We start from the raw sequence: 24,209 nt of genomic DNA, 5'->3' as shown, positions 1-24,209 counted from the left end.
CACTTAAGTTCTGCTATATTTATTTGACGCTGATCAGTTGGGCATGCTTGCAAGTGTGTGTTTATGGCCCGAGGTGGAGCAGGTGATGTGTGTGTGCGCTGGGTGAACTGGAAGCAGAGGGAGGAGGAAACATTAAACAGGAGCTCTGTGTCCTGTCATCACAGCGTCTAGACAGGACACCTCCTAAACCTAATGAGTTTTTTTTGTGTGTGTGTGCGTGTGTGTGGATCACCCACACAATCGTGCATCCACAGGCATTCACTGCTATACACTTTGGGGTTTAGACCTTCTTGTGTAACCTTTGTTTATTAAAAACAAAAAGAAAAAAAAACAGAGTTCAAACTTTCAAACAGCCATAAGTGCCATACATACAACGTATTTGCACACATTTGTCTCTGAAGCTAAAGCCTCCGCTTCGTAGCCACAGGAATGTTTACACCTGGCACAGATCTGACAAGAGGACTTCGGATTTATTCACACAAGCTTGAACAGATATGCAAGCAGAGTGTTATCAAGTGGTTTTCACATCAGTTCAAGGAATCGGTGACAAGACGGTGCAGGTTTGATGCTTTTGAAGCCACTGAAGTCCTTTGTGTTTGTGTTGGGTTTGTTTTGTGGTAATCTGTTAAAGCCCTGGTTGGCTAAGCACACAAATATTTCTGAGAAATGATTTGATACGTTTTAAATAAATGAAAAAAAAAACAAAAAGCTCAAGTACAGGGCTATTTTTAAATTACTATTTTAATACCGAAAATAATGTAATTAATGAAGATTTCATTTCCCATATGAAGCATACCGCACTGATACAAAACTTCATCATTGTGTTTTATATTCTTGATTGTTGTATGTTGTAAAGCAGTAATTATTCAATTGACTGCAACACAAGTTTGTGGCAACAATAGACTGAGATCACCTGAAGTCACAGTTCATAAGTCCTCCTACATGTGAAATGCTAGGGGAATTTCCCTCCTCTTCCAACTCCTGAAGAAAACTGGACTGCCCCAGGAATCGCTTCAGCCTGGATGACTTGAACTCCGTGATCAAATTCATACTGCATGGCCTGGACAGAGCAAAAGAGAAAAATTAAACCAATAGAAATTACTCAGGACAGGGGTTAAAGTAGGAGTTTAAGTATCTCGGGATCTTGTTCACGAATGGGGGAAGAAGGGAGCGGGAGATCGACAGGCGGATTGGCGCAGCATCTGCTGTCAAGCGGGCGCTGTACCGGTCCGTCGTGGTGAAGAGAGAGCTGAGCCAAAAAGCGAAGCTCTCGATTTACCGGTCGATCTACGTTCCCACCCTCATCTATGGTCATGAGCTTTGGGTCATGACCGAAAGAACGAGATCGCGGATACAAGCGGCCGAAATGGGTTTTCTCCGTAGGGTGGCTGGGCTCTCCCTTAGAGATAGGGTGAGAAGCTCAGTCATCCGGGAGGGACTCAGAGTAGAGCCGCTGCTCCTTCACATCGAGAGGAGCCAGTTGAGGTGGCTCGGGCATCTGGTCAGGATGCCTCCTGGACGCCTCCCTGGTGAGGTGTTCCGGGCACGTCCCACCGGGAGGAGGCCCCGGGGAAGACCCAGGACACGCTGGAGGGACTATGTCTCTCGGCTGGCCTGGGAACGCCTCGGGATTCCCCCGGAGGAGCTAGAAGAAGTGGCTGGGGAGAGGGAAGTCTGGGCCTCCCTTCTGAAGCTGCTACCCCCGCGACCCGACCTCGGATAAGCGGAAGAAGATGGATGGATGGATGGAGGGGTTAAAACCTTTAAGCTGAACAAACATTTGGAGAAATCTACTTATGCCAACTCATCTACATAAACTACCCAGGCCAATATCTCAGATCAGAACTGGAGGTTTGCAATATATTAAATCGCAATCACAGCGTCTTTAATGTGTCCAAAATTGCAATCGAAAAGGACCAATTGGATGCAATATTTTTGTAGGATTTTATATTTTAGGTACACACACACTCAAATTATGCAAGTGGGGAACATATTTCACATGACTTTCACTCGATCCCCACACGTGATGGATTTTTTCTTAGTGGCAGATAGCAAAGAGTGGTGGTGATATTATGATAAAGGAAAAGAATAAAAATAGCCCAAAAAAATGCAACATTGCTATACTAATATTCAGCAATAATATCCCAAAGGCTTGTTTTTCTAACATTTTTTTGCAGCAATAACTGGACCTGATTCTTTGTACAGGATTAGCTTTGATATAAAATTTCCATACAGCTGTTTGTAGCTTTATTGAATATGCCTAAATATTTTATAAAGTCATTATATGTCCTTCCAAACAATTAGGAGACCCAGTGAGGCTAAATATTCTGTTCTTGGCCATAGTGCCACCACGTTACATACGATACAAAATACCATAACAGCTACAAAATTCTGTGTGTTTCATTGGGATTTTGTGCAATATCTTATGTAAATCATGGTTTGCAAATTTCATTGCAAATAATGTGTGTAATCGGGCCCCTTTACTCTCAAACCCTTTGGTGAATTTCTGGTGCTAAGACGCCATCAGGTGTTAAAAACTTTGAACAACTTTCTGCTGTGCATTTATTTGTACGGTGAACGTGGAGGACCAGAAGTCATTGAAGCAAAATCGGGTGTAAACTGAGAAACCGATCCGTCACGTAAACACTAGTGCTACTGTGGACTGTGTAAAACGAAAAATACCTGTGTGAAGGACTGGGCGTCGTAGCAGCTGTACACGGCTGAGGAGCGGTCTGTCCGCAGACACTGCTGAGGGAAGGAGCTGATCTGCTCTGCTAGCTGCACGGCTGCCTGCAACGCTGTGATTGCAACGCAAAGCGAGTCAGTTTACCAGCGGCAGTTCTTGCATGAGCGACCGTCCGATCAATCGAAAGGCAGGAAAATGATAAAAAATTCTGGAGGACAAAATTCAAAGCATTCCTGCATGTAGAATCATGTACGATTTAAGCAAGTGGGTAGCCTCAAATCCAATTTGAGTGGACAAACATAAAAGCAATATGTTTGCTAAAGGTGTAACTGTCAGAGAGGTTTGATTTTTTATTTTTTAAACGTTGCGTTTGTCCAAACACCCCTTCTTGATGCCGCCCTGAGAATCTACCCATATGGCGCATCTCAAAAACTACCACGGCAGCTTAGACACACAAACACAATGTATGTGTGTGCGGAACAGCAAATGCAGCTGCATGTGATGGAAAATGCATGCAGAGCGCTTATGAAGAGTTACAAAGGAAAAGACTCCTCATAATGCGGCTGAGGTTTCCTAGCTTTACGTCACTACACCTCCGGACCCACATCAAAGCCCTGGACCTAATCCAGGTCCCTCCTATGGAAAACACTAACCCTGCTGATGGCACACTTTGATGCTTCCTTTGTATGTTTAGAAGCTGCTACTTCTTCCTTTCCCTCTGATGTTAAATGTGTGCTAAGTGATTATCCTTCACAGGGCCAATTAGGCTGCGGATAAACTGTGGGTAGAAGAACTTCCTGAAAGAATTTAGCTAATCATCCTGCAACGTCCAAGCGGGGAGATGAGGGAATGAGAGACTGAGTCGTAACGAGCACACAGAACCATAAACTGCATTGGATCTTTCGGGCACTAATGCAACGCATCAATCCTCGGACTCCAGCTCACTCCTTAATAGATCTTTAAGAATACGTTTCAATTTGCTCAAATAAATACCCAGCTTTCAACAAGAAACTTGTTCAAAATGTTTCCTCCTCAAGTTCTGGAGAAAAAAAAAAAACTACATGCAAGAAAGGCGACATATTCAAACTACTTTAAGTACCTTGTCCGTCAGGAACAACACGATTGGCCAGTCCGTAGGTTAGAGCCTCTTGAGCCCCGATCGGCCGCCCGGTCATGATCAGGTCAAGCGCTCTTGATAAACCAATGAGGCGAGGAAGCCGCACTGTCCCTCCGTCAATCAGGGGAACTCCTAGAAGAACATTAAGGTTTAAGCATACAAAAAAATTAAACAAATAGAAGTATAGAGTTCCCAAAACTCCTTGAAATCCAATTTGTACTATTTGAGATCTACAACTTGAGCCAAGAATTATTCAGATATCTCTTTAATTACATTTTAAAGTTACCAGCATGCTCCATCTGAGTCTAAATAAAAATAAGATTTCAGAGTAGCCCAGCAAGAGTCCCAGCTTTAATCTGACAGAGAATCTGTGGAGGGAGCTAAATATTAGGATGACGGCAAGGAGGTCTTTTATATTCAAAGATACATCGTCAAAACACCAGAGGAAACATGAAAAGGCTCCTCAAGAATTATAAGATGGGCCCATCCGCTGCCATGCCAATAAAGACTTTTCAATTGATCATTAAGAAGGAATGTAATTTAATGATATGGCTTTTTTTTAAAAATAAAATGTAAATTAAAAACAATTTCTTAAAATTTATCACTCCTTTAGCACAGTTTATAGTCTCATTTCCTGTCAGAAACAATGGAATATTTTTGTTGAATGCACATTTTTTCAAATCGAAATCTGCCAGGAGTGTATGCAATTTTGGACTTAACCTCCCATCTAACACCTGACCAAGGCATAGGACTGGCCTTTTATTACATTTTTGAATGAGTTTGTGTTTGTCCATGGGTTGATCTACAAAATTAATGAAACCCAAGTTGTCAATTTAAGACAGAATGAGAATTAAACAGGGCCTTAAGACTTAAACATTTTTTTCTGCTTCTTGTCCTGATGTTTACAAGACGTCGGACAGAATCTCAAAGGCCAGAAGCCTGATGTTTATCTTCAAACTTTATTTTAAATAAATACTCTCAAATACTGTTCATTTGTGTAGACAGGCTTTTAGACATGAAACGTCTTCTCCTGCTGCCTACTTGAAATGAGTTAAAAAGCAGCCAAAAGAAGAAAAAAAAAACTGAAATAATTTCAGAAAACCTTAAAAACTGCTGATCAAATCCCCTTTAACAAGTTAAAAGGCCTGGAAACAGTGGGCGGCTTAATTTAAATCATTAATACATGAAAATAACATTTGGTCAAATGGAAAGGAGTTTGTACATGCGTGAAAGTACATGTTCCTGTAAAAATACATTCTGAATATACTCAAAATCTAAACAAAAACATAAGGTAAACTATTCCCTACAAGGTAAGCCGCTGTGTAAGTGTAATAAGGGCATCTAATACTCCTGGAAACACAGGTTGCTTATGTCAGGGGGAACAAAGCTCTGAAATGGCTACGCTCCTATACTTTCTTTACATCTGGTCATATGAGCTCAAACTCCTCACTGGTATTCTCACAGGAAACGTTTTTAATTATATATTATTTCCCTGTCCCACAAAAACTCAGGGCTAGGAGGAAAGAGCGAGTACACTGCAAGGAACAGTCAGCTTCTGGCACTTATCCTAATTTCTAAGGAGCACCAGCTGGAACTGGCACACTTTCTCCCGATCGGTTCCACACCACAATCCCAACTCCCTAATTCCTCCAAGTCACTGATTCCATCTGACCACCCCTTATTGGGAGCACATGTGTCGAACATGTTGTTCTAACCCCACATCATCATGCTTCCTTTCAGATTGCATTTTCCTTTTTCTTCTTCTCTGCATGCGAAACGGTAACAAGTGATCAGATTGTACTTATGCTTTTCTTTGTTTGATTGCCATACATGTGGCAGAGAAGGGATTCTGATCAAGCTCAGGCTGCACAGGGTTTCTGCACTGTTGGTAACACGAGACTTCATCCAGTTTTACAGCTGATTGTAATCAGAGAAGTGTTTTACACAGACTTTGAAGATAAACACCTAGAGCAGGTGGAACATAGCACTAATATTACCTGAATTATTTTGGTTTTTAGTCAAATATACAAATTACACAGATCCCTGGTATAAAAATAGAAAGAAAGAAAGAAAAAAGAGAAAAAGGCACGTGTTATGGAGTTGGATTTGGTCCAGGACACTTCTGTTACCTCCTTACTGGGTTCCTCTCTTCTTGTTGTTATTAATAAATCTATGGTAATCCAGTGGCCTTAGGTCATAAATCATCTCAATCTTGTCAGATTTCCATTTTATTGTCCAACAATACAAAATTTTACAGTTCTCAAATGCTGGAGTTTTTGATACTTGGACGGCAGACATATTAAGTCTCCCCAGTCATCTCCCCCTTGTTGATGAATTTCTTTGCTTTCAACCGTCAGGCAAGAATCTAGGTCTCTTTTTTATCAAAACTTACCAGGGCTGTTTATCAGGAGCTCCTTGCTAAAACCAGGTTGGAATCTGTTTCATCGTTAGAGCTTCCCAGATTTGTTGTGGCATAGATTCCAAAAGTGTTCAAAATGTTACATTTACCTGAAGTAGCCTTAGAGCAGGCGCCCCATGTACAGAGGCTATAGTCTTTGACGTGGTCGTCTTGGGTTCAATTCCTGATTTTGCAAACCTTGCTGCATGTCTTCCCCACCTTTCTTTTGCCTATTTTGTATCTAGAAACTGTCAATAAAGGCCTCTTGTGCCAATTACATTTTTTTTTTTTTTAAATGTGATATTACACGTATGTCAACATCCTGCAAATTCCTCAGATTTGTCCACATCCATGATGGCCGTCTACCATACTATCACCTCTCAAAGGAAGTAGATTAAGATCTGGTGACTTTGGAGGTCTTTAGGCAACAGTCAGCTTTTTGTCATGTTTAAGAAACCAGTTGTGAATTTATCTTGCTGAAAGCAGCCATCAAGAAACACTGGTACACTGTGGTCATAAAGGAACAGACATGGTCAGCAACTACACTCAAATGGTACCAAGAGGCCTAAACTGTGTCAAGAAAAAAACATTATGTCACCCTGTTTTTAAAGCAAAATTCTGTGCCTACATTTCTTGTTTCTAACTAGAGGGTATTAAAGCTAGCCCTAGTTTTCTACTAAGAAAATAAACCCAGAAGGGTGGAAAATTAAGCAACAAAGAAATACGACTTGAGAAACCAGTGTGACAACACAGGGAGGTGGAGCGAGCCAGAGGAGGACAAAGCCTGACTTAAAGACCAAGAGATAAAGAGGCAGGTTGACCTCAGTCTGTCTGACTTTGGTGCTGCTGTTGGCACCACTGCTATCAGCAACCGGAAGGATCTCCCTTCTTATCCTCCGCGGCCGTCTCCTGCACCTCCTCGCCCATGGTCTCTCTGATAGTGCAATCTCTCGGGTGCTGTTTGACAGACCTCTGCTTTGTCACACATAATAAGACTGGAGACGTTGGTGAATTGCTCCTTGATGCAGCTTTCGACTAAAAACTTTGTGTTTGATTTGAGGTGGAGACTTTTTGTTTTAGTAGAAGGCATTGTGCATTAGTGATCTGAATGCGAGATAAATAAGACGCCGTTTCACCATTTACTCCCCAGTATTTGACAAACCAATTAAAAGAAGTCTGCAGCCATCTTGTCTTAAATGCAGATAAGTCTACTCTCAAAACAGAGGCTTGTTATTGCCAGGTTGGACATGAGTCAGCACAGCCTATTGTTATATAACCACATGTAAGAGGCAGCTCATTTCCTGCAGCACGGGGTCATCACTGCTTATCTGACGGGAATGAAGGAGAAGTCTGGAAGAAAGAAGAATCGTTGTGTTTTATCTGCTTTCTGCACACTTTGATATGCGTTAGCCCTGAGGAAGCAGCACAATACACGAGTCATTAATATCTAACTGGTAATATCTCCCTGAAAACACTAAAATTCACAGAAAAGGTTATCTGGAAATTAGCTGGGACCAAACATCCGCCAGTCCACACACTTATAAAGCAAGAACGCTGTGAAACATGACACACTCAGGGACTCTAGCTGGCTCCTGGTCCTGCTGGCACCCTGACCACATCAAAGCTAAACCTACCACAATGGCTTCCCATGAGGGTAATGCGATTAAGTTTGATGTGGATTAACAGTTTCCGGATAACTCCAGACTAAATTGACAGAGGCGAAAGAGCGGACTTTCAAGAGGAAGTTTGAAGCTTTGAATTGCTTGCCTGGGAATCAATTAAAGTATTTCAGTTGAGTTGAGTCGGAGACGGGTGCCACACTTTTAATTTGATTTCATGACTTTTGACCGACGAGGATGAAAATGAGGCCACCAAATGTCCCAAACTCCATGTACATGTTACAGCCAAAAACATCAATGGGAAAAAAATGGGGTTTTTTGCAACAGGCCAAATCACAATAGTAAGAAATTGCCACACGTCTTTGGAAAATAGTACATAGTTTTCAAATGTTTTTACATCAAGAAGTGTGGCAAGCATTTATATTAAGAACCCCAGAATAATGACTTTTGTTGCAATTATAGCTGGAGCTGGAGCTGAGGTATAACTCTACCACTGTTACACATCTAGAGACTAAATCATTTCCCAATTCCTCTTAGCAAAGCCGCGCAAGCTCAATCAGATTGGATAGAAAGCATCTCCTAGCATACATTTTCAAGCGTCACCAGATTCTCACATCTGAACTTTGAGTAGGTGCTTCTATCTTCCATTGTAGCCCTGGATGTATTTTAAGGGTTGATTTCTTACTGAAAGGTAAGCCTCCAGTCTTTTACAGCCTCTAACACATTATTTTTTTTAACAAAGACTGCCATGTATTTTGCTCCACTCTTATTCCTATCAACTCTACCCAGTTTGGTCTCATCACAGCATGATGAGACCAACAGCATATTTCACCGTGGGAAAAGAATAAAAAAAAATTATTGCTTGCATAGTTGAGGCAAACTGTAAACATGATCTGTTCCTTTCTTTTAGAAAATGACTCTCTTCTTTCCACTCATCCACAGAATCAGGGGAAGAGTTTCTCTCACCTGATGTGTGGATGTCTATAGTCACTCCTGAGCTACTATGGGCCCCATGGATTCTTTTGACCTTATCCATGCTGTCAGCTTTGGCACACAGACGTGTATAATTAAGTTTGCAATGATAGCATACACTTTGTTTTGGACGGACTGAACAGTGCTCAATAAGACTTTCAAAGTTTGGGACATTGTTTTTAACTTCACCCAAACTTGGCAACCTGCTGTGTTCATCGGTCTTTCATGATGATGTTTGTTGGCTAATGTTCTCTCTCAAGCCTCTGAAGATTTTTCTTCCACAAAATAATTATGCAATACTTGGTGTTGGTTTGACATAAAATCCCAGCAAAAATAGATTGAGTTTTGTAGTTTGAACTTGATGAAATGAAGAAAAAAAAAAAAAGTTACTGTTGTGTGAAAACTTGTAATGTAAAAATGAATTTACAGGAAGGCGTTGCAGTTATCACATAATATCTGCACTACAGGTCAAGGCTTATTCAAATTTATTTTGAAGAGTCTTGTTTTGCTTTCAGACAAATGTAAATTCAGTTAGTTTAATCTGAATATTTTCGAATTAAAAAAAGAAAGAAAGGAGAGATGCTCACATGTGTTTACTCAGTTGTAATCCTGTCTATTTTCAAAACACAACAGCGTGACATTTCTGTTCATTCATTCCTCATGAAGGGAAAATCCTGCAGATTAAACAGAGCTGGTTTGAAGTCGGATGATGTAATCAGTGCACTATGTCGGTCAGGTTCAGACTCTCTGAGCAGGTGTTTGGATTGGCTGATTTCAAGTTAGCTCTTGGATTGCGGTTTGACTTTGGTTCAAAACCCTGGCTTCTTTTCTTCCTCTCCATCAGTCTTGCACAGCTACGGAGACGGGACTTAGAGCTGACGAGGGGAAACGGAAAAGAAGCGGGGACTTGAAGGATGCACAAGATTAGGTGGTGTGTATTTTGGAAGGGTTTCATTTTCAGTCACAAATAAAGAATCAAAGGGGTGACACTGGATCAACCTTGAACAACCCCCAGGATTTAGGTTCTTGAATGAAATATTAGTACTTTTAAGTTACATTTTCATATGCCAGCTTTTTTTTTTCCTGCTTTACTTGTTCTTCTGGTTTAAGGAGCCAAAATAACATTGGAGATTTAAGTAAGCACTGTGGGTTTTCATTCAGGTCTCTGAGAACTCAAAGAGCTGTAGACTCTAATGCCAGATTCCTGTGATGCAACCTTCTCCTCCTTCTCATTTCCTCTCTGGCATAGCCGAGGGGCCCCAGACAGGAAGCCGCAGGTTTCGGCAGCCAACACCATGCCAGAAAACTGTCAAATCCTTGTGGTAGCCATTGGCCCACATCAGAGGAGCACAGCGCGTCTCCGAGGGGTTTTCAACTCCAAAGCCACCAGGGATTCCCTCAGGCGACCGCCATCTGTGCCCTACCCAAAATCGGTTACAGAATCTGTCCATTAAAAGGAAATAATGGCTAAAAGACATTGGATCTTTAAATAAACTCAAGCACAGCAATGCCTTTGTTGGTAAAGGGATTTTTTTTTTAAGTCGTTTAAATTGGCTTAAAACAAAGTTAATTTTTTTTTGTCTTCTAAATCCTCCGTAGGTCTTGTTCTGCTTCATTAAATTCTTCTAATGTCCCTTTATCTATATTTACATCTAAAGAAAACCAACGTCCGAGTTGAAAAGTTAAGACGTTAGTTGTGCAAGGTTAAACTTTGCAGAAAAAATGTTCATGAATATGCATGGCTTCCTGAGCGAAAAAGTAATAACCGTTCCTAACTGTAGCATCAAATAAAAGAAAACAGCAGTTTTAACTTAGCTGGAGGAAACAACTCAAACGTGTTGACAAATAAGCCTTGAAAGTGTGAGGCAATGACACACCACAAAATTAATCACTGGTGGAGAAATGTGCAACTTAATATGTAAAAACCGCAGCCAGTTTTCTCCCTGTCTGACAGAGTTTTGATCTGATGGAAGATGCTGGATTTACTGAGCGTTTGCAGATAGAGAGGAATAAACCTGCACTAATACACTCTGAAATTTCCAACATTTCTCTCCAACCATTGTTCAGGTAAGTAGCCGAAAAGGTAGTACAGATGTGTAAAATTACTCAAATGAAAAGTAATTTTAAGATGTACACTCTGTTCATCTTCCAAAAAACAAATGCGTGAATAAGGTGCTTTTGAATCACCTGACTTTGCATGTGTTTAATTACATGTATCAGCAGAGAAACACCAACCTGGCAACACTTTAATGAAGCCTTAATGACAGTTATTCAGATAAAATTTCTGACTTCTTATGACTGAAGTGCAAAAAAATAAATGAAAACACATCAGAATGGGAGAAAAAAATTGACAGCGACAAAAGTGACTCAAAGAACCATAAAAAAAGGGACAGGATGCCAAACAGGTAAAATATCACTAACATGAGGCATAAAAATTAGAGTCAATCAATTTATTAGTGTCTACTTAAGCTATATAAAAAGGATATAATATATATACATATATATATTTGATTGAATTGAGGCTACAACTAGGTTAAGTTAGGAAACAATCGGATGTCATGTCTAATAAGAGCTTCATTTCAGCAAACATGACTGCAGCTATGCTGTTTGCAGCACTTTGGTAGGTCCAAGCATAAGTTGGCAATTATTTCCAATTACTTTCTATTATGAACGTTTAATAAAAGTGAAGAAAATAAACAAATGCTCTCTGTAAATCTGTTTGACTGCGGGAGGACAATCAGATTTTTTCAAGCCAAGAAATGGTGGAGAAAAAATTCACTTTAGTGTATTTTTTGTTCATATTCATTTCTGTATATTCCACTAACTTAAATGACAAAGTAATATAAAGAAAAATTGTTATAAGTATTAAAATTGAGAAGCCCAACGATGTCTCTTAAACTGGAAAGTGACAACACACTTAACACAAAAGACTCAGAGCTCTGCCAGGATGCTCCCCTGTTAAATTACAGGCTTCAAATGAGAAGTTTTTCATGTTTATACTGCAAGTCTAGTACTGTCTGTAATTTATAGCAAAAAGCTGTATTTATAAACACCCTGGTTATATTTCAAGCCCTCTAGAAGCATAGCTAAAATCTATAGAAGAGTTGCTGAAGGGAAGTGAAGCCGTTCTTTACACGCTGAATTGCAGGACGGGGTTTTTTGGGGGGAGGAATCCGGATCAGCTCTGTGTGTGTTTACAGCAGAAAACTCGATGCTTTAGAAGTATAGTTGAGTCAGCCGGCAAGCCTTACCAGTAAAAATGCCAAAAAGGGAAAATGTTTATAAGGAAATTGTGACATAAATAACCCGTAAGCCCTGCTTGGCTACGCTGTGGAAACCTGGCAGTTGGTTGTTTCCTCCTCTACTTATCAAGGCTGCCCAGCAGACTGTGGCCATGAAGCCGAAAGGTCACGGTCACCATCGTTATCGCTTCGAGGCCCCGTCCTTGCGCACAAACACGAGAAGGCTGTGGTGATAACAGAGGACATAGTAACGACGCTGAAAAATAGAAACAAAGTCGACTTCCTGGTACTACGAGACAGATGATGAATGCTTGGATGCAAAGAAAACAGACGGTTGTTTTTTGGGGTCAGGTATCATAAGCCGAGAAAAAAAAATACAACATTTTAACATTTCTAGAATCAAACTGAAAGATGCTAACTTCTACTAAAAGTAGAAAAAAAATTAAAATGTGAACATCAGTGTTGATTTTTTTTTTAAGGACCATAAAGTTTAATTTAGGAGACTTTCCCTAGATTGGCAAAGTTTATCAACACACAACTCCTGAAATGCCTGTTTATATTTTTTTTTTCCTCAAATAAAACCAATACCTACCATAAAGAAAAGGTTAATACAAGATTCCTGAGCTGCTAGTTTGACTTTGGGAGGAATACTTAGTGACACCTAAGAAAATGTTTTTTGTCATTACCTAGGAAGAGTCATATTAATAGAGGTTTTTGCCCTTTAAACTATTGCTGCATTGTCAAAAGCACACAGTATTGCTGATTAACTGTGAGATTCTGAAAGCTAAAGCTGTCTTGGAAGAAAAGGGGCAGAGGAACTCGGTCTTTGCCCATTCTCTGACAATTGCAGAGCCATAACATTAAAGTACATCCAACTGGTCAGAAATGGGCCAAAGAACTAGCTTGATCTTGCCAGAACAAAAACGCTTCACAATGTGCAACAATGAAAGTTACTGTGTAGCAGCAGCAGCAGCATTTGAGACTAAAATAAGCAGCATCAAAGAAAAATTAATCTGGAACTTCTTGGCCGTTTGCAGAGATATCCATTTCCAGAGGAAAGCCACCCTGTGATGACTTTGGCCTTATCCTTCTGTTTAAGAAAATAAAAACACATTGTAGCTGGTGAACAATGTTGTTTTCGAAACAGGAAACTCTGGAAGTTTGTTCACTCTTAAATATACAGGGCAGATTCCAATGAACTAAGATGGATGACTGAACTGGCTGCTGTAAAACAGCACAAGCCAACTCTGACCAGGTCAAACCTGAAGGACGGTTTACTTCATCTCTGGTTAGGCACAGAGTTTACTCTGAGGTAAACATTCAAAATCTTTGACAAATATTTAATAAAGAAATGGTCCAGTTGAAATGAGTGTAGGATCAACCCCTGGGGAGTCAGATGACTGGTGATCATGTATTTCTGGATAAAAATACAGATAGAATGTGGTGTTGAGCATGATGGCTTCATCCCTCAAGACCCAATGATGATTCTTCTTCACTTCTCTGTCAGAGGCAGCTAGCATATTTTACTTTCAAAAGGTTACCCAACCCTGTCCAGTCCAAAATACATTCCCAGGGATATGGACCTCAGTGTCATGTCATATTTATACCACAGGGAAGAGAACTCATAAATCACAAAAAACTCAACTTTTTTTTCGCCCCGCAAGGGGTCTTTTTGTGGGCTCTAGTGTCCCTTTTTCAAAGTAGGCTGACAGGAAAGGGGGAAGGAAGAGGGGGGAAGACATGCGGTAAACGTCGTCGGGTCCAGGGAGTCGAACCCGCGACAGCCGCGTCGAGGCTACGTTGCCTCTGAATGTGGGTCGCACTAACCCCTCCGCCACCACAGCACGCCCCAAAAAACTCAACTTAAAAGAGTAAAGTATCTGTAAAACCTCTTGGTTACATTTGCTTCAAATGGAGTTTTAAGGGTAACACTGATTGAACTACAGGTGATTTTGAAGTCTTTCCTTACAGCATAAATATGTTTGAATAAAACTCTTACACATCCTAAAGAATAGTCCTAACAAATTTGTTCATGTCTCCACCTTGAAAAGGTCCCTTAGAGTCACAACAGATTCCAACTGGACTCAACAACCTTGAGCTTGACAGATAAATCATTCTTGGAGTTTTCTCAAATACTATGGATGTTATCTTTACTATCAGGCCAAAGCAGTATAAGGGGAAAACTACTTCTGCCAAAACCAAGCTGCAATAAAAGCAGCCCGCATAAGTAAGTGAGCAGACCTGATGTTATTGCAGATGTTGTAAAAGCTCAAAACTAGTGATCAAATCTCAATTAGGCCAGTAAGGCAGAGAGCAACATACCAAATCTGCGGCAGAAGACCCCCATGACGGCGCTCTCCTCCACCACCCTCAGGTCAGCCAGCAGGGCCAGCTCCAACCCTCCGGCCACAGCGTAGCCAGCTCACGGCCGCTATCAGCGGCTTCGACAGCTGCAGACGGGACGGACCCTGGAGGAAACTGGCTGGATCAGTCAACCCATACATACGCAAAACATTGTTACACTGTATGGCGATCCAAAGGACTGAAGTCATCATGCAAGATGTAAACAGAGTAAACAAGGCGTGCGTATCATCACCACTCCACAGCGATTTATGCTCTTAACGCGCTACTCGGTAAAATGTTCCAGGCTTCATTTTCTAATTCATTTCTCAGACTGTCAAACAAATGAGGAACAAGAGGATTCGAGTTTTGACCACAGCTGAACAAATGAAGACGTTTGTTTTTCCTGTATGAGGTACAATGGTCTCATGTTCTGCATAGGAGGTCCACTCAATCCCAACCACCTTCAGCAACACGCAGGCCAAGCATTTTTATGGTGAGTGTAACTCTCCATAAAAATGTTACTGTATAATATTTAGATACTGTTAATCCATACCAACTGTTTGCAAGAGAGCATGAAGCTACAGTGAATTGCTTAGGCTTTCGTTGCCCCCTTTTTGTCTTTTGCAAGTTAGAACCACTAACCTTTATGTGAGACTGAAACAAAGGAGAAAATAAATATAAAGTGGAAGAAAAACAATTTTTGGCTGTCATTTTTTTAATAAATAAAAATATGAAATTGATTGCTCGGATTTGTTTTCAGCCCCTGTATATGTGTAACTGAAACAGGGTGGTGGCAGAATTGTGCTGTGGGAATGACAGAGAAGATGGAGTTAAATGCTTGGCAATCCAAATAGAAAGCCTGTCCAGGGCAATGCTACTTCTGGTCAGACAGTGGCGCCAAACTTGCAACTGATTAAGAAAAAGACAGGGAAGAGAGAGTAGAAGTAGAAAAAAAAACTACGAAACATGTTTCCTAAATAGTGAGTGGCATTAATTTTTCACTCATGAAAAATGTATCTCTTAGAAACAAATGGAACCGAAACAGTGATATCATAATGAGAAATCAATTTGTTCTTTCTTTTCTGTTTTTCTTTTTTTGTTGTTGCTCCCTTCTGAGTAGTCAGTGTAAAGACTATCATATTATTGCCCCCACCTACGCTCATGCTCATAGACACAGAGAGCTATGTCAATGCCCCAACCATGCAGCCAGAGCAACACTGAAATTGTTTAGATCAGGGCTTTTCAGGGTCAGTTCTCAAAGTCTGGCGTCCTCCATGTTTTAGATGTGTCCTTGCTCCAAGACAGCTGATGCAAACGGCTGAAATAGCTCATCAGCATGTCATCAGGTTGAGCAGGAAACTGCCAATCGCCCATTTATAAGACTGAGATATGATGAAGCGGGGAAATATCTAAAACATGGAGGGGACTGGTCTTTGATGACCTATTTTAGAGTAACTCAAAGTACATTTGTGTGTTCGGACGGCTAAGTTGTGGTACAGATTTAAATCCCATTGAGAATTGGTGGCAAGACTTTAAAATTGCTCTTCGGACCATCCAATCTAAATTTGCTTGAGCTATTTTTGCCAGGAAGAATGGGTCAAAATCACAGGTTCGAAGATGTGCAAAGCCTCGTAGAGCGATGCCCCAAAAGATTTGCAGCTGTAATTGCGAAAAGGTTGTTCCATATAATAATTAACAGGCCAAATATGAATGTACATCATACCTTTAAGATTTTACGTGTAAACATTTGAAAATCAAGTATCTACATTTCTTTTTATCATTCATTTTAATTCAACATCTTAATTATTCTCTACTTTGTGTTCTCAATAACATAACTCCCCTCCTCATAAATTCAATGGAAGTTTGTGGCTATAATGTCAAAAAACAAAGGTACAAATGTTGGCAGGTACTGTAACACATACACAGTAGTAGCAGAAGAGTACTAGAGGCATCTCTCTTCTACTTCATTACTTAAAACAAAAATGTTCCTAACTACCTGTTCTCTCAAACATTTAAAAATAAAAACAATTACTAGCAGCCTGAAATTCTGGCTTTAGATTTTACGATTTACATGATTACAGATTTACATGACATTGAAATGTAGATGTAAACCTCACTAGTACACGCATGCAATCAAAAACCGAGCTCTGCTCACCATTGGGCCAGGACCCTTTGTGACATCTTGCTCCAATTTAAGGGGGGCTTTTTGATTGGCCAGCATTTTCAGATCATAACCAGCGCAGAAATTCCCTCCTGGAAGAGACCGCAAAATTACAAAGTATGGCAGAGAGGAAAAGAAAATGATGAGGAAGAAGAAAAAAAAAGAAAAAAGGCTGCAATTTGGCTTGCAGCTTGCTTTCTTTTGGCTCGCCGACACACAAATCCTCCTCCTTCCCTAAAGGATGTAAATTCAATGCATAGGCGCAGACGGTACATGTGCTCACATGCATCATACTCTCATTAATGGGCAAGTAATGCAGTGCAGCCACAGATCTCTTCCACAGGATTCATGTGGTAATTACAACATTGCCCAAGAGGCAAACAAACACTATGTCACTGTCTAAGGCAGGGACTCATAAAATCCTCCTCTCTCTGTAATGTGACAGTAATGAGAATGATCGTAATGAACACATGTGCCAGCAACACCCATCAACTGGGAGCTCTGATTACAGCTGTGGGTCAGCGTTGGGTTGTTAGAGGAAAAACTGTGTGTCATCCTGTTTATGGGAGCAGCACTGGAAATGAGCGTCCTACACCAGTCAGACCTTTTAAAGAAACTTGAGGAGCAAGAGCTGCGTGTTTTTATTCACAAGACATCAGCCCAGAAAATGCGACACTATCGTGAAAGAGATGATGCATTATGAGGGCAGACTAATGTCCTTTAAGCATGCAAAATGATCATTTTACACACAATAAAAACAAATGAGACGTCTGCAGTAAAAGTCTAATTTGTGGTGCCACTTATGCCTCTTTGAACATTTTTTATATTTTGTTATGTTACAACAGCTGAGATATTGAATGGGGAGAATCACAATATACCGACACAAAGCAGTGTGCAATCATGAAGTGGAAGGAGTAAGACACATGGTTATTTTATCTGCACATAAGGTCTGCCAAGTGTGGCTCACATTTGTGTTTAACCCTCCTCACTCAACAGGTTGTAGATGGTTGGAATTGAAGGGAAGTCTGTCAACTTTCTTTGACAAAAAGTTCAAGCTCAGCCACATTAGACTGAGGGTGACTGGACATAGTTTTTCAAGCCCACTGATTGCATTTAGTTCTAGACTTTGACTGGGTCATTTTGATGAATGAATATGATTTGATATGAACCAAGACACGTAAGCTCTGACTGAATGCTTAGGGTCTTTGAACAACTGGAAGGTAAACCCCAGTCTCAGTCTCAAAAGGTTTTCTTTCACACCTTATCTGCATCTGTCTTCGGAGCAGCTTCCCCGTCTCTGCTAAAGAGAACTTGCTAACATCACTATGTCTCACCATGGGGGATCTTGTGCATATTTTGGCTTCAAAATTTGCACCAAATACCTGTAGAAGCCTTGTTCCACGTGTTCATCATGTGCTCTGCCCAGCCTGGAGCTATTAGACAACAATGGTTTTCTTCTTGCCACTCTTTCATAAAGGTCAGATTTATGGTTGAATAAAAAATACGCCTGCCATACTTTTTCAGATTGTGAAACCCACGTCGTTTTCCTTCCACTTTGCAGTGGTCCTTTAAAGCAGTAGTGTGTGACTTTCATAAAGTATGTTTTTTTACACATTTGCTAACATTACCACTATGTCGTGACAGTACGATATGCGACAGCTAATCATTTCATAATAATAATTTTAATTTAATTATCTCAGCTTTTAAAATAAAACATTTTATTTGGTATATATTAATAAAATCTATCTTGCTTTGTGGCTCTAGACAAATTTTATTTTATAGCGATGAGTTCAAAAACGCTTTTTGGAATTTAAAAGATTGCCGACTCCTGGTCTGGGATATAAAATCCCAATAAAATATTTTACATTGTGTTGTTGAATTGTGAGTGAATATGAAAAAGTTCCACCACGATGAAAACTTTGAATATTGTGACATTAATTCTGGCTACAGAGTGGTAGTTTACAACACAGCTGGAGCAGGTGGTGAGGGGTTTTCCCTACATTAATCTTGAATCCTACAGCATAATGCTGCTCTTGTACAAAATTATTTTACTCCTGTCCAGAGAGCTGCATCGCTATCTTGTTATCTTGATCCCCAACTTCTCCAGCAAACAGGTTGAGGTCGAACTGGACAAAGACATAGAGCTCCACATAAGTGTACGTTTCTTTAGATAAAAGCATCTCCTACTTATCAAAACAATGGGGGCTCCTATACTTGAGCTGCCAAAATATTTGACACAGGAACTGAAATAAAAGTATCTGATTGAACAAGACAGTAGAGTTCTTTAATGTTTAATTCAGTTTGACTCATCAGGACAAAAAAACAGTAGGTCCATTTAGCTGCTTCGACATCAAATTCTTGATGTGGCATTTGTGGCTCAGAGCCAATATGTTAACATAGAAAGTAATTCACTTTATTGATGAGGCTTAAGAGGGCTTAATATTAGGTTTAAACCAAGAATATGTGATGATCTCTGAAGCCATTACCTTCACCCTCATTGATATTCACTACAGTTTCTATAAATGATCCAAGTACAACAAAATGATATTAAACGATTCGCCACTTTCTGCATTTATTTAATGTGACAGCAGTGCTGCATTACCCAATTAGCATCTGCTACGTCCCTTTAGTCATGTTAAGTAACACATCTGACACAGCATCCATAGCTTTCCTGGCTAAAAAGCTACTCCCAGAAATCTGAACGTGAAATCATCAAAACAAATGTCCCAGCAAATTCAAGCCCTGCTGAAAGCAATTACTCTTAACATCATAAGTAAAAAAAAAAAAAAAAAAAAAAAGAGCGAGCTGAGAGAGTGACTGTGTCAGTGTTAATTTGACCTAAATGGATTCCGTATGTTTGCAGAAACATTACATCCACACTGGAACCTCCCTGCCTGTCACTTTACGGCACCGAGGCGCTGCTAATCACCGCCGAAGGGGTCGGCCGGCTTCTCGTGATGGAGCAGCAGCGGACGATAGCCCGCCTGACAGAAATGTGGGGTGTGATCGCTGAAACGCAAGGCTGACTTTTGCCCGTTTAAAGCGAGCCGCTACGTAGACTGCAGCCGCCTGCAGCCATCGTGTGGAGAGGCAACAAATTATACAGTTTGAGGCCACGGCACACCTCACACAGCCTGGTCCCCGGCTGAAGACGATGTTTCCACTGGGGGAAGGAGTTTATGAACCATGTGCTATGATTAGAGCTGTGACATGATCCTGGTCCGCCAGGGCAGGTCACCTCACAGGTGTTTGTGTTCACGGTCTGGGTTTTCCGGGCATTCCCATCCAAGTATTTTGAGGTTGAAGGGATGATGGAAACAGAAGATGCTTTAGTTTTGAGAGCTGTGTGATGTTTAGTGATTTTGTTGTATTGCCGTAAAAGCGATTCAACTCGTGTAAATTCAGTACAAAGTTAACGGACAGGTGCAAGTGTAAGAAAACCACTTGAAATGGGTTTTGCTTGCGTAAACTTCCTGTTTGCTTGCTTTTGAAGTGAAGAGAGAGAAAACGGGAAAGAGCTCTACTCTAGAGCATTAACTTGTGATTATTTTACAGAAGTAATGCTTAAATGGAGATTTTATATCCCCAAGACAGATAAAGTTTGCAACAAGGACAGATATTAAATATCTGTAATCTGAGAGATGTGTCCCAAAGGATGAATAAACAAACATTGGAACTGTTTCTTCAGCACACATTCATAGGTCCCTTGACATGACAATTTTTACTCCATTTAGTTTTGTCATTTGCTTTTTTTTTACCTTCTGTGAGTATCATGGAACTGACTTATTTCATGAATATAAAAATGTATGGCGAGAACTGGAGTTAATTTTATTTGTTAAAATAATGTTTCAAAATCTGTTGACAGTCCACATGGGTTGTGGCTGTTTTCATTTGTGCTTCAGAACAGAAACAATTTTAAAGTCTTTCTTCACAGTTGTGAGAAGCAGATGTCAGTGATTTGAAATCTATTAAACTTAAAAGAAAATACTCATCAACAGCTCATGAATGAATTATGATGCGGAAGAAAAAAAAATTAAATCAATTCAAAAGGTTTAGGAGCGTGTCTCTCCCCAAAACACCACACTAACGCCACCTTGTTCATTTGTTATTAACCTCATAAATGCAGTGGAAACAGGGGGGCAAAAAAAGAAAAAAGTTCACATATTTATACAAAAGTGTAAATGCTCTTTATTTGAACCAATAAACCATCTCTTCATCTTATATTTCTGTCATTAAAATGTTTTAAAGGTTGAAATTGTCTTGTTTTTATCTTCTTTTTTTGTTGTTATAGTATAGCACAGCACACTTGTAAAAGAGATTTTTAATCTTAATGAGTTTCTCTTCCTGATGAAATAAAGGTTACAAACAAACATTTTTTATCCACATGCTTATCGTCATATAGCACTTTTTTATGCTTTCCGTGCAAAAAAATGGAAGAAGGAGGAGGAAGTTTCAGAACAGTCCAATCTGGGATATACAGTACAGACCAAAGGTTTGGACACAACTGTGTGTCCAAACCTTTGGTCTGTACTCAGTTCAGACCACAAGTTTGGACACACCTTCTCATTGAATTCAATGAGAAGGTGTGTCCAAACATTTGGTCTGTATTGAGTACGGACCAAAAGTTTGGACACACAGTTGTGTCCAAACTTTTGGTCTCTACTGTATATATATATATTTTTTTTTTTTTTACCTTTTGAACGTCTCAGGCTTTACACTTTTTTTCTCTGACTGGTATAAATTTGGTAGCAAAAGACGACAAATGCACAATTTTAAAATCAAAAAGAAAAGTAAAAAGCTATGAATCTTTTTCTCATTGACATGAAGCAGAGACCCAAGATTTTGCTAGCATTTTCTACCTTTCCCATGCAGAACAGCCACGTTCAAGTCAGGGTCGCTGTCGAAGGCCTGCAGCTCCTCCAGCAGACGCCCCGCTGTCTCCTGGTTCACCGCGTTACGCACCTCTGGGCGGTTTATTGCCACGGTAACCACGGATCCCTTTCGCTCTGAGACCACGGTCTGACCTGCAGCTAATGGCAGACAGGAGTGTGAGATGCACAGATTATAAAAAAAAAAAAAAAAAAAACATCACAACACTAGGAGGAGAATGTCTGCGCTGATGTGAGTTGTGTTTATGTGCGCTACGTATCGTGGCTCGAGATTGGACCAGGCAGCCGACCTGACATTGTTTAGGTTCATCCCGTGGATTCCAGCTGCTTCCCACACCCACAGGACGCTGCCTCCAGAGGAGACGAGGCCAGGGAAACAAAGCTACTGGATGCGTGAGAGACGCTGACACAGACTGCTAAACCAAACTCAGTGGAGGATGAAAAGCAAAGGCAATTTGTCTCAGGCGAGCTTTCGACTCTGCTACACCTTAAACAAACACAGTAATTACACAGAGCTGAGCAAGCTCCAAGGAAGTGAACCGCATCTTAACTACCTCTGTGGGACGTTGTTTGCAGTTTTATTTCAGGAACATTTTGTGGCAGAAACACGAGGAAACACTGGAGGGGACTTTTGCATCCCGCCTTTATGTGAAATTCTGAATAAATAAATAAAGAAGTATATCTAAAGAATCACACAAGTAGTATTAAAAGCAATTGATCTCAAAATGATATAAAAACATTGGAAAATGTTAAATTTGTGATGGCTTCAAATAGTTGCCAACAGCTTAAATGTTATATTTTACTCTATTCCGAGGATCTATGCTACATCCATCTTGTTGGGTCAGAATAATTCTGGGAACAATATCTTGATCAACATATTTATTATGGGGCGGCACAGTGGAGCAATTGTTGGCATTGTTGTCTTGTAGCAAGAATCACTGGGGAATCCCTGCATGTTCTCCCTGAACATGCATTGCATGCTTGCAAGCAGAGCAAAAGAGTTCTCTCTGGGTACTCCTGCCTCTGCTCAGTCCAAACACATGCCTTTTAGATTACTTGGATACTCAAAATTGCCATTTTTTGTGTGTCTGTTTCTTGTCTAACAACCACTGGAGATGGACCATCATCTTTTTCCCGTTTTACTTGTGTTCGATTAATGTTCTTTCAAATGATGCCAAAGCTGTAGAGTAAAAAAAATAAATAAATATCTATACCCCGAGTTCTACGAATTAATCAAAATTATGCAAGATTCAAATATATCATCTCATCTTCATATTCTCAATGTTTCATTTAACAATACAAGCTGCATAAATTTTCTCCTGGAAACTTTGCAAACTGGGAATGAATAACATTTAATGTACACCAGGGAACAAAATATTGCAGAAATAGTTACCAATCCACGTGTTAAAAAGAAACTAATTGAGATTGTCAGTAAACCAGAAAATTTGACGGTGTAATTGACACATTAATACATTTATTTTTTCTACCGCTAGTTCAGGGAATCAATACATTCGGAGTTCATGTTTCTAACATAACATACAATTATTCAGTACTGTTGAGCAGAGCAGTTAAACCACTTAACATAACTTGTATAATGAAGGAGCCTTTTCTATAATGGGAATGTTCTGCGTTTGTGAAACCAGTCTTGACTGAAGTGCAAGATTTATTACCAAAAAGATCATGGCGTTTTGGTTTTTTTTTATTTTTTTGGCCTTTGCGATACAAAATATCAGACATTTTTAGTCTACATCACTGTTTTCTACAGTGGACTTACTATAATTTACTTTTACAAACGTAAACTTTCACGAGAAAAATCTGAAGTTAGTCATTCCGGACTTACAGTAGCTGATATTGTTCAGTTTGTGTTATTTTTGCAGTTTCCATCCCCGTCTAGTTTCCTGCATTTGATGTCAAATGAGCTACAGGTGTGTCAGAGCCTTCTTCTACAGTGTCATCACGGTGTCCTCTGCTGCCACCTACAGTTTTCATTACGCTACTGCACACTCTTACCTGTCCCCTCGTCTTCGCCTCCCGTTGAAGCGCTGTAGGGTTTTGTTGTTTTCAAAGTCATGCTCCCACACTGACTTAATATTCTGCCTTGATGCGTAGCTGCGAAAACTTGTCCAAGAGCCCGAAAATGTTTTAGCGGCATTGCAAACACTTTCTTAGAGGAACACTCAGAAATTCACAAACGATTTCGAAATGACCCGCAAACGCTTTTAAAACCAGTCAGTCTAACAGCTGAGCTATGCTGGGAAGGCGCAACCCTGTTACGGGTCCTGACAGAAACCGCAGTCAAAATGCTGAAGGTTCTGGGGACAAACATATACTTGGTGCATTGCAGCAGTCATACCGGCCCAAATGCAGCAGAGGGCGCGCTAATCCTCGATAAAATCTAGTTTCTGGGTTTAGTCACATTTTATAAATCTGTTTCTGATTTGATTCATTGTGATGTCGCCCCTTCTATTTGGTCATCAGGACATGCTCCAATAATCATTCACCATGACCAAAACTAAAGGTTTGACATTCTTTCAAAAAAGAAAATCTTAATTTATAGAACTTGAACTCATTTGGATTTTTGTTATTAATTCAATTCATGTATATACATCACAATCAAACTTTTCCTTTGAATCAGGATGTGTGCTTGAGCAACACAAAGTAGCACAGAACTGGTGGCAGCATTATGTTGCAGGTTACTTTATCTAGTCAGATAAAATCCAAATAAAACAAGGTTTTTGTTTGAATTTTGAGACAATCGCCTCGCAAGACATTGTTGTTTCCC

General features: G+C 40.1%; 1 protein-coding gene across 1 annotated transcript; it reads right to left on the bottom strand.

The window, feature by feature from the left end:
- Positions 1-272: 272 nt before the first annotated feature.
- LOC116711560 (carnitinyl-CoA dehydratase) lies at positions 273-23,976 on the bottom strand. Its single transcript, XM_032550896.1, is given in 8 exon segments — positions 273-1,060; positions 2,683-2,798; positions 3,786-3,935; positions 14,357-14,453; positions 14,455-14,502; positions 16,533-16,630; positions 21,398-21,568; positions 23,438-23,976. Coding segments are annotated over 8 exon segments (930 nt in total). The 5' UTR covers positions 23,580-23,976; the 3' UTR covers positions 273-952.
- Positions 23,977-24,209: the final 233 nt, after the last annotated feature.

This window comes from Xiphophorus hellerii, chromosome 21 (genome assembly GCF_003331165.1).
Source record: "Xiphophorus hellerii strain 12219 chromosome 21, Xiphophorus_hellerii-4.1, whole genome shotgun sequence".
NCBI classification, from domain to species: Eukaryota; Metazoa; Chordata; class Actinopteri; order Cyprinodontiformes; family Poeciliidae; genus Xiphophorus; species Xiphophorus hellerii.
Note: the sequence above shows the minus strand (reverse complement) of the source record. Positions and strands in the feature narration are given on the sequence as shown.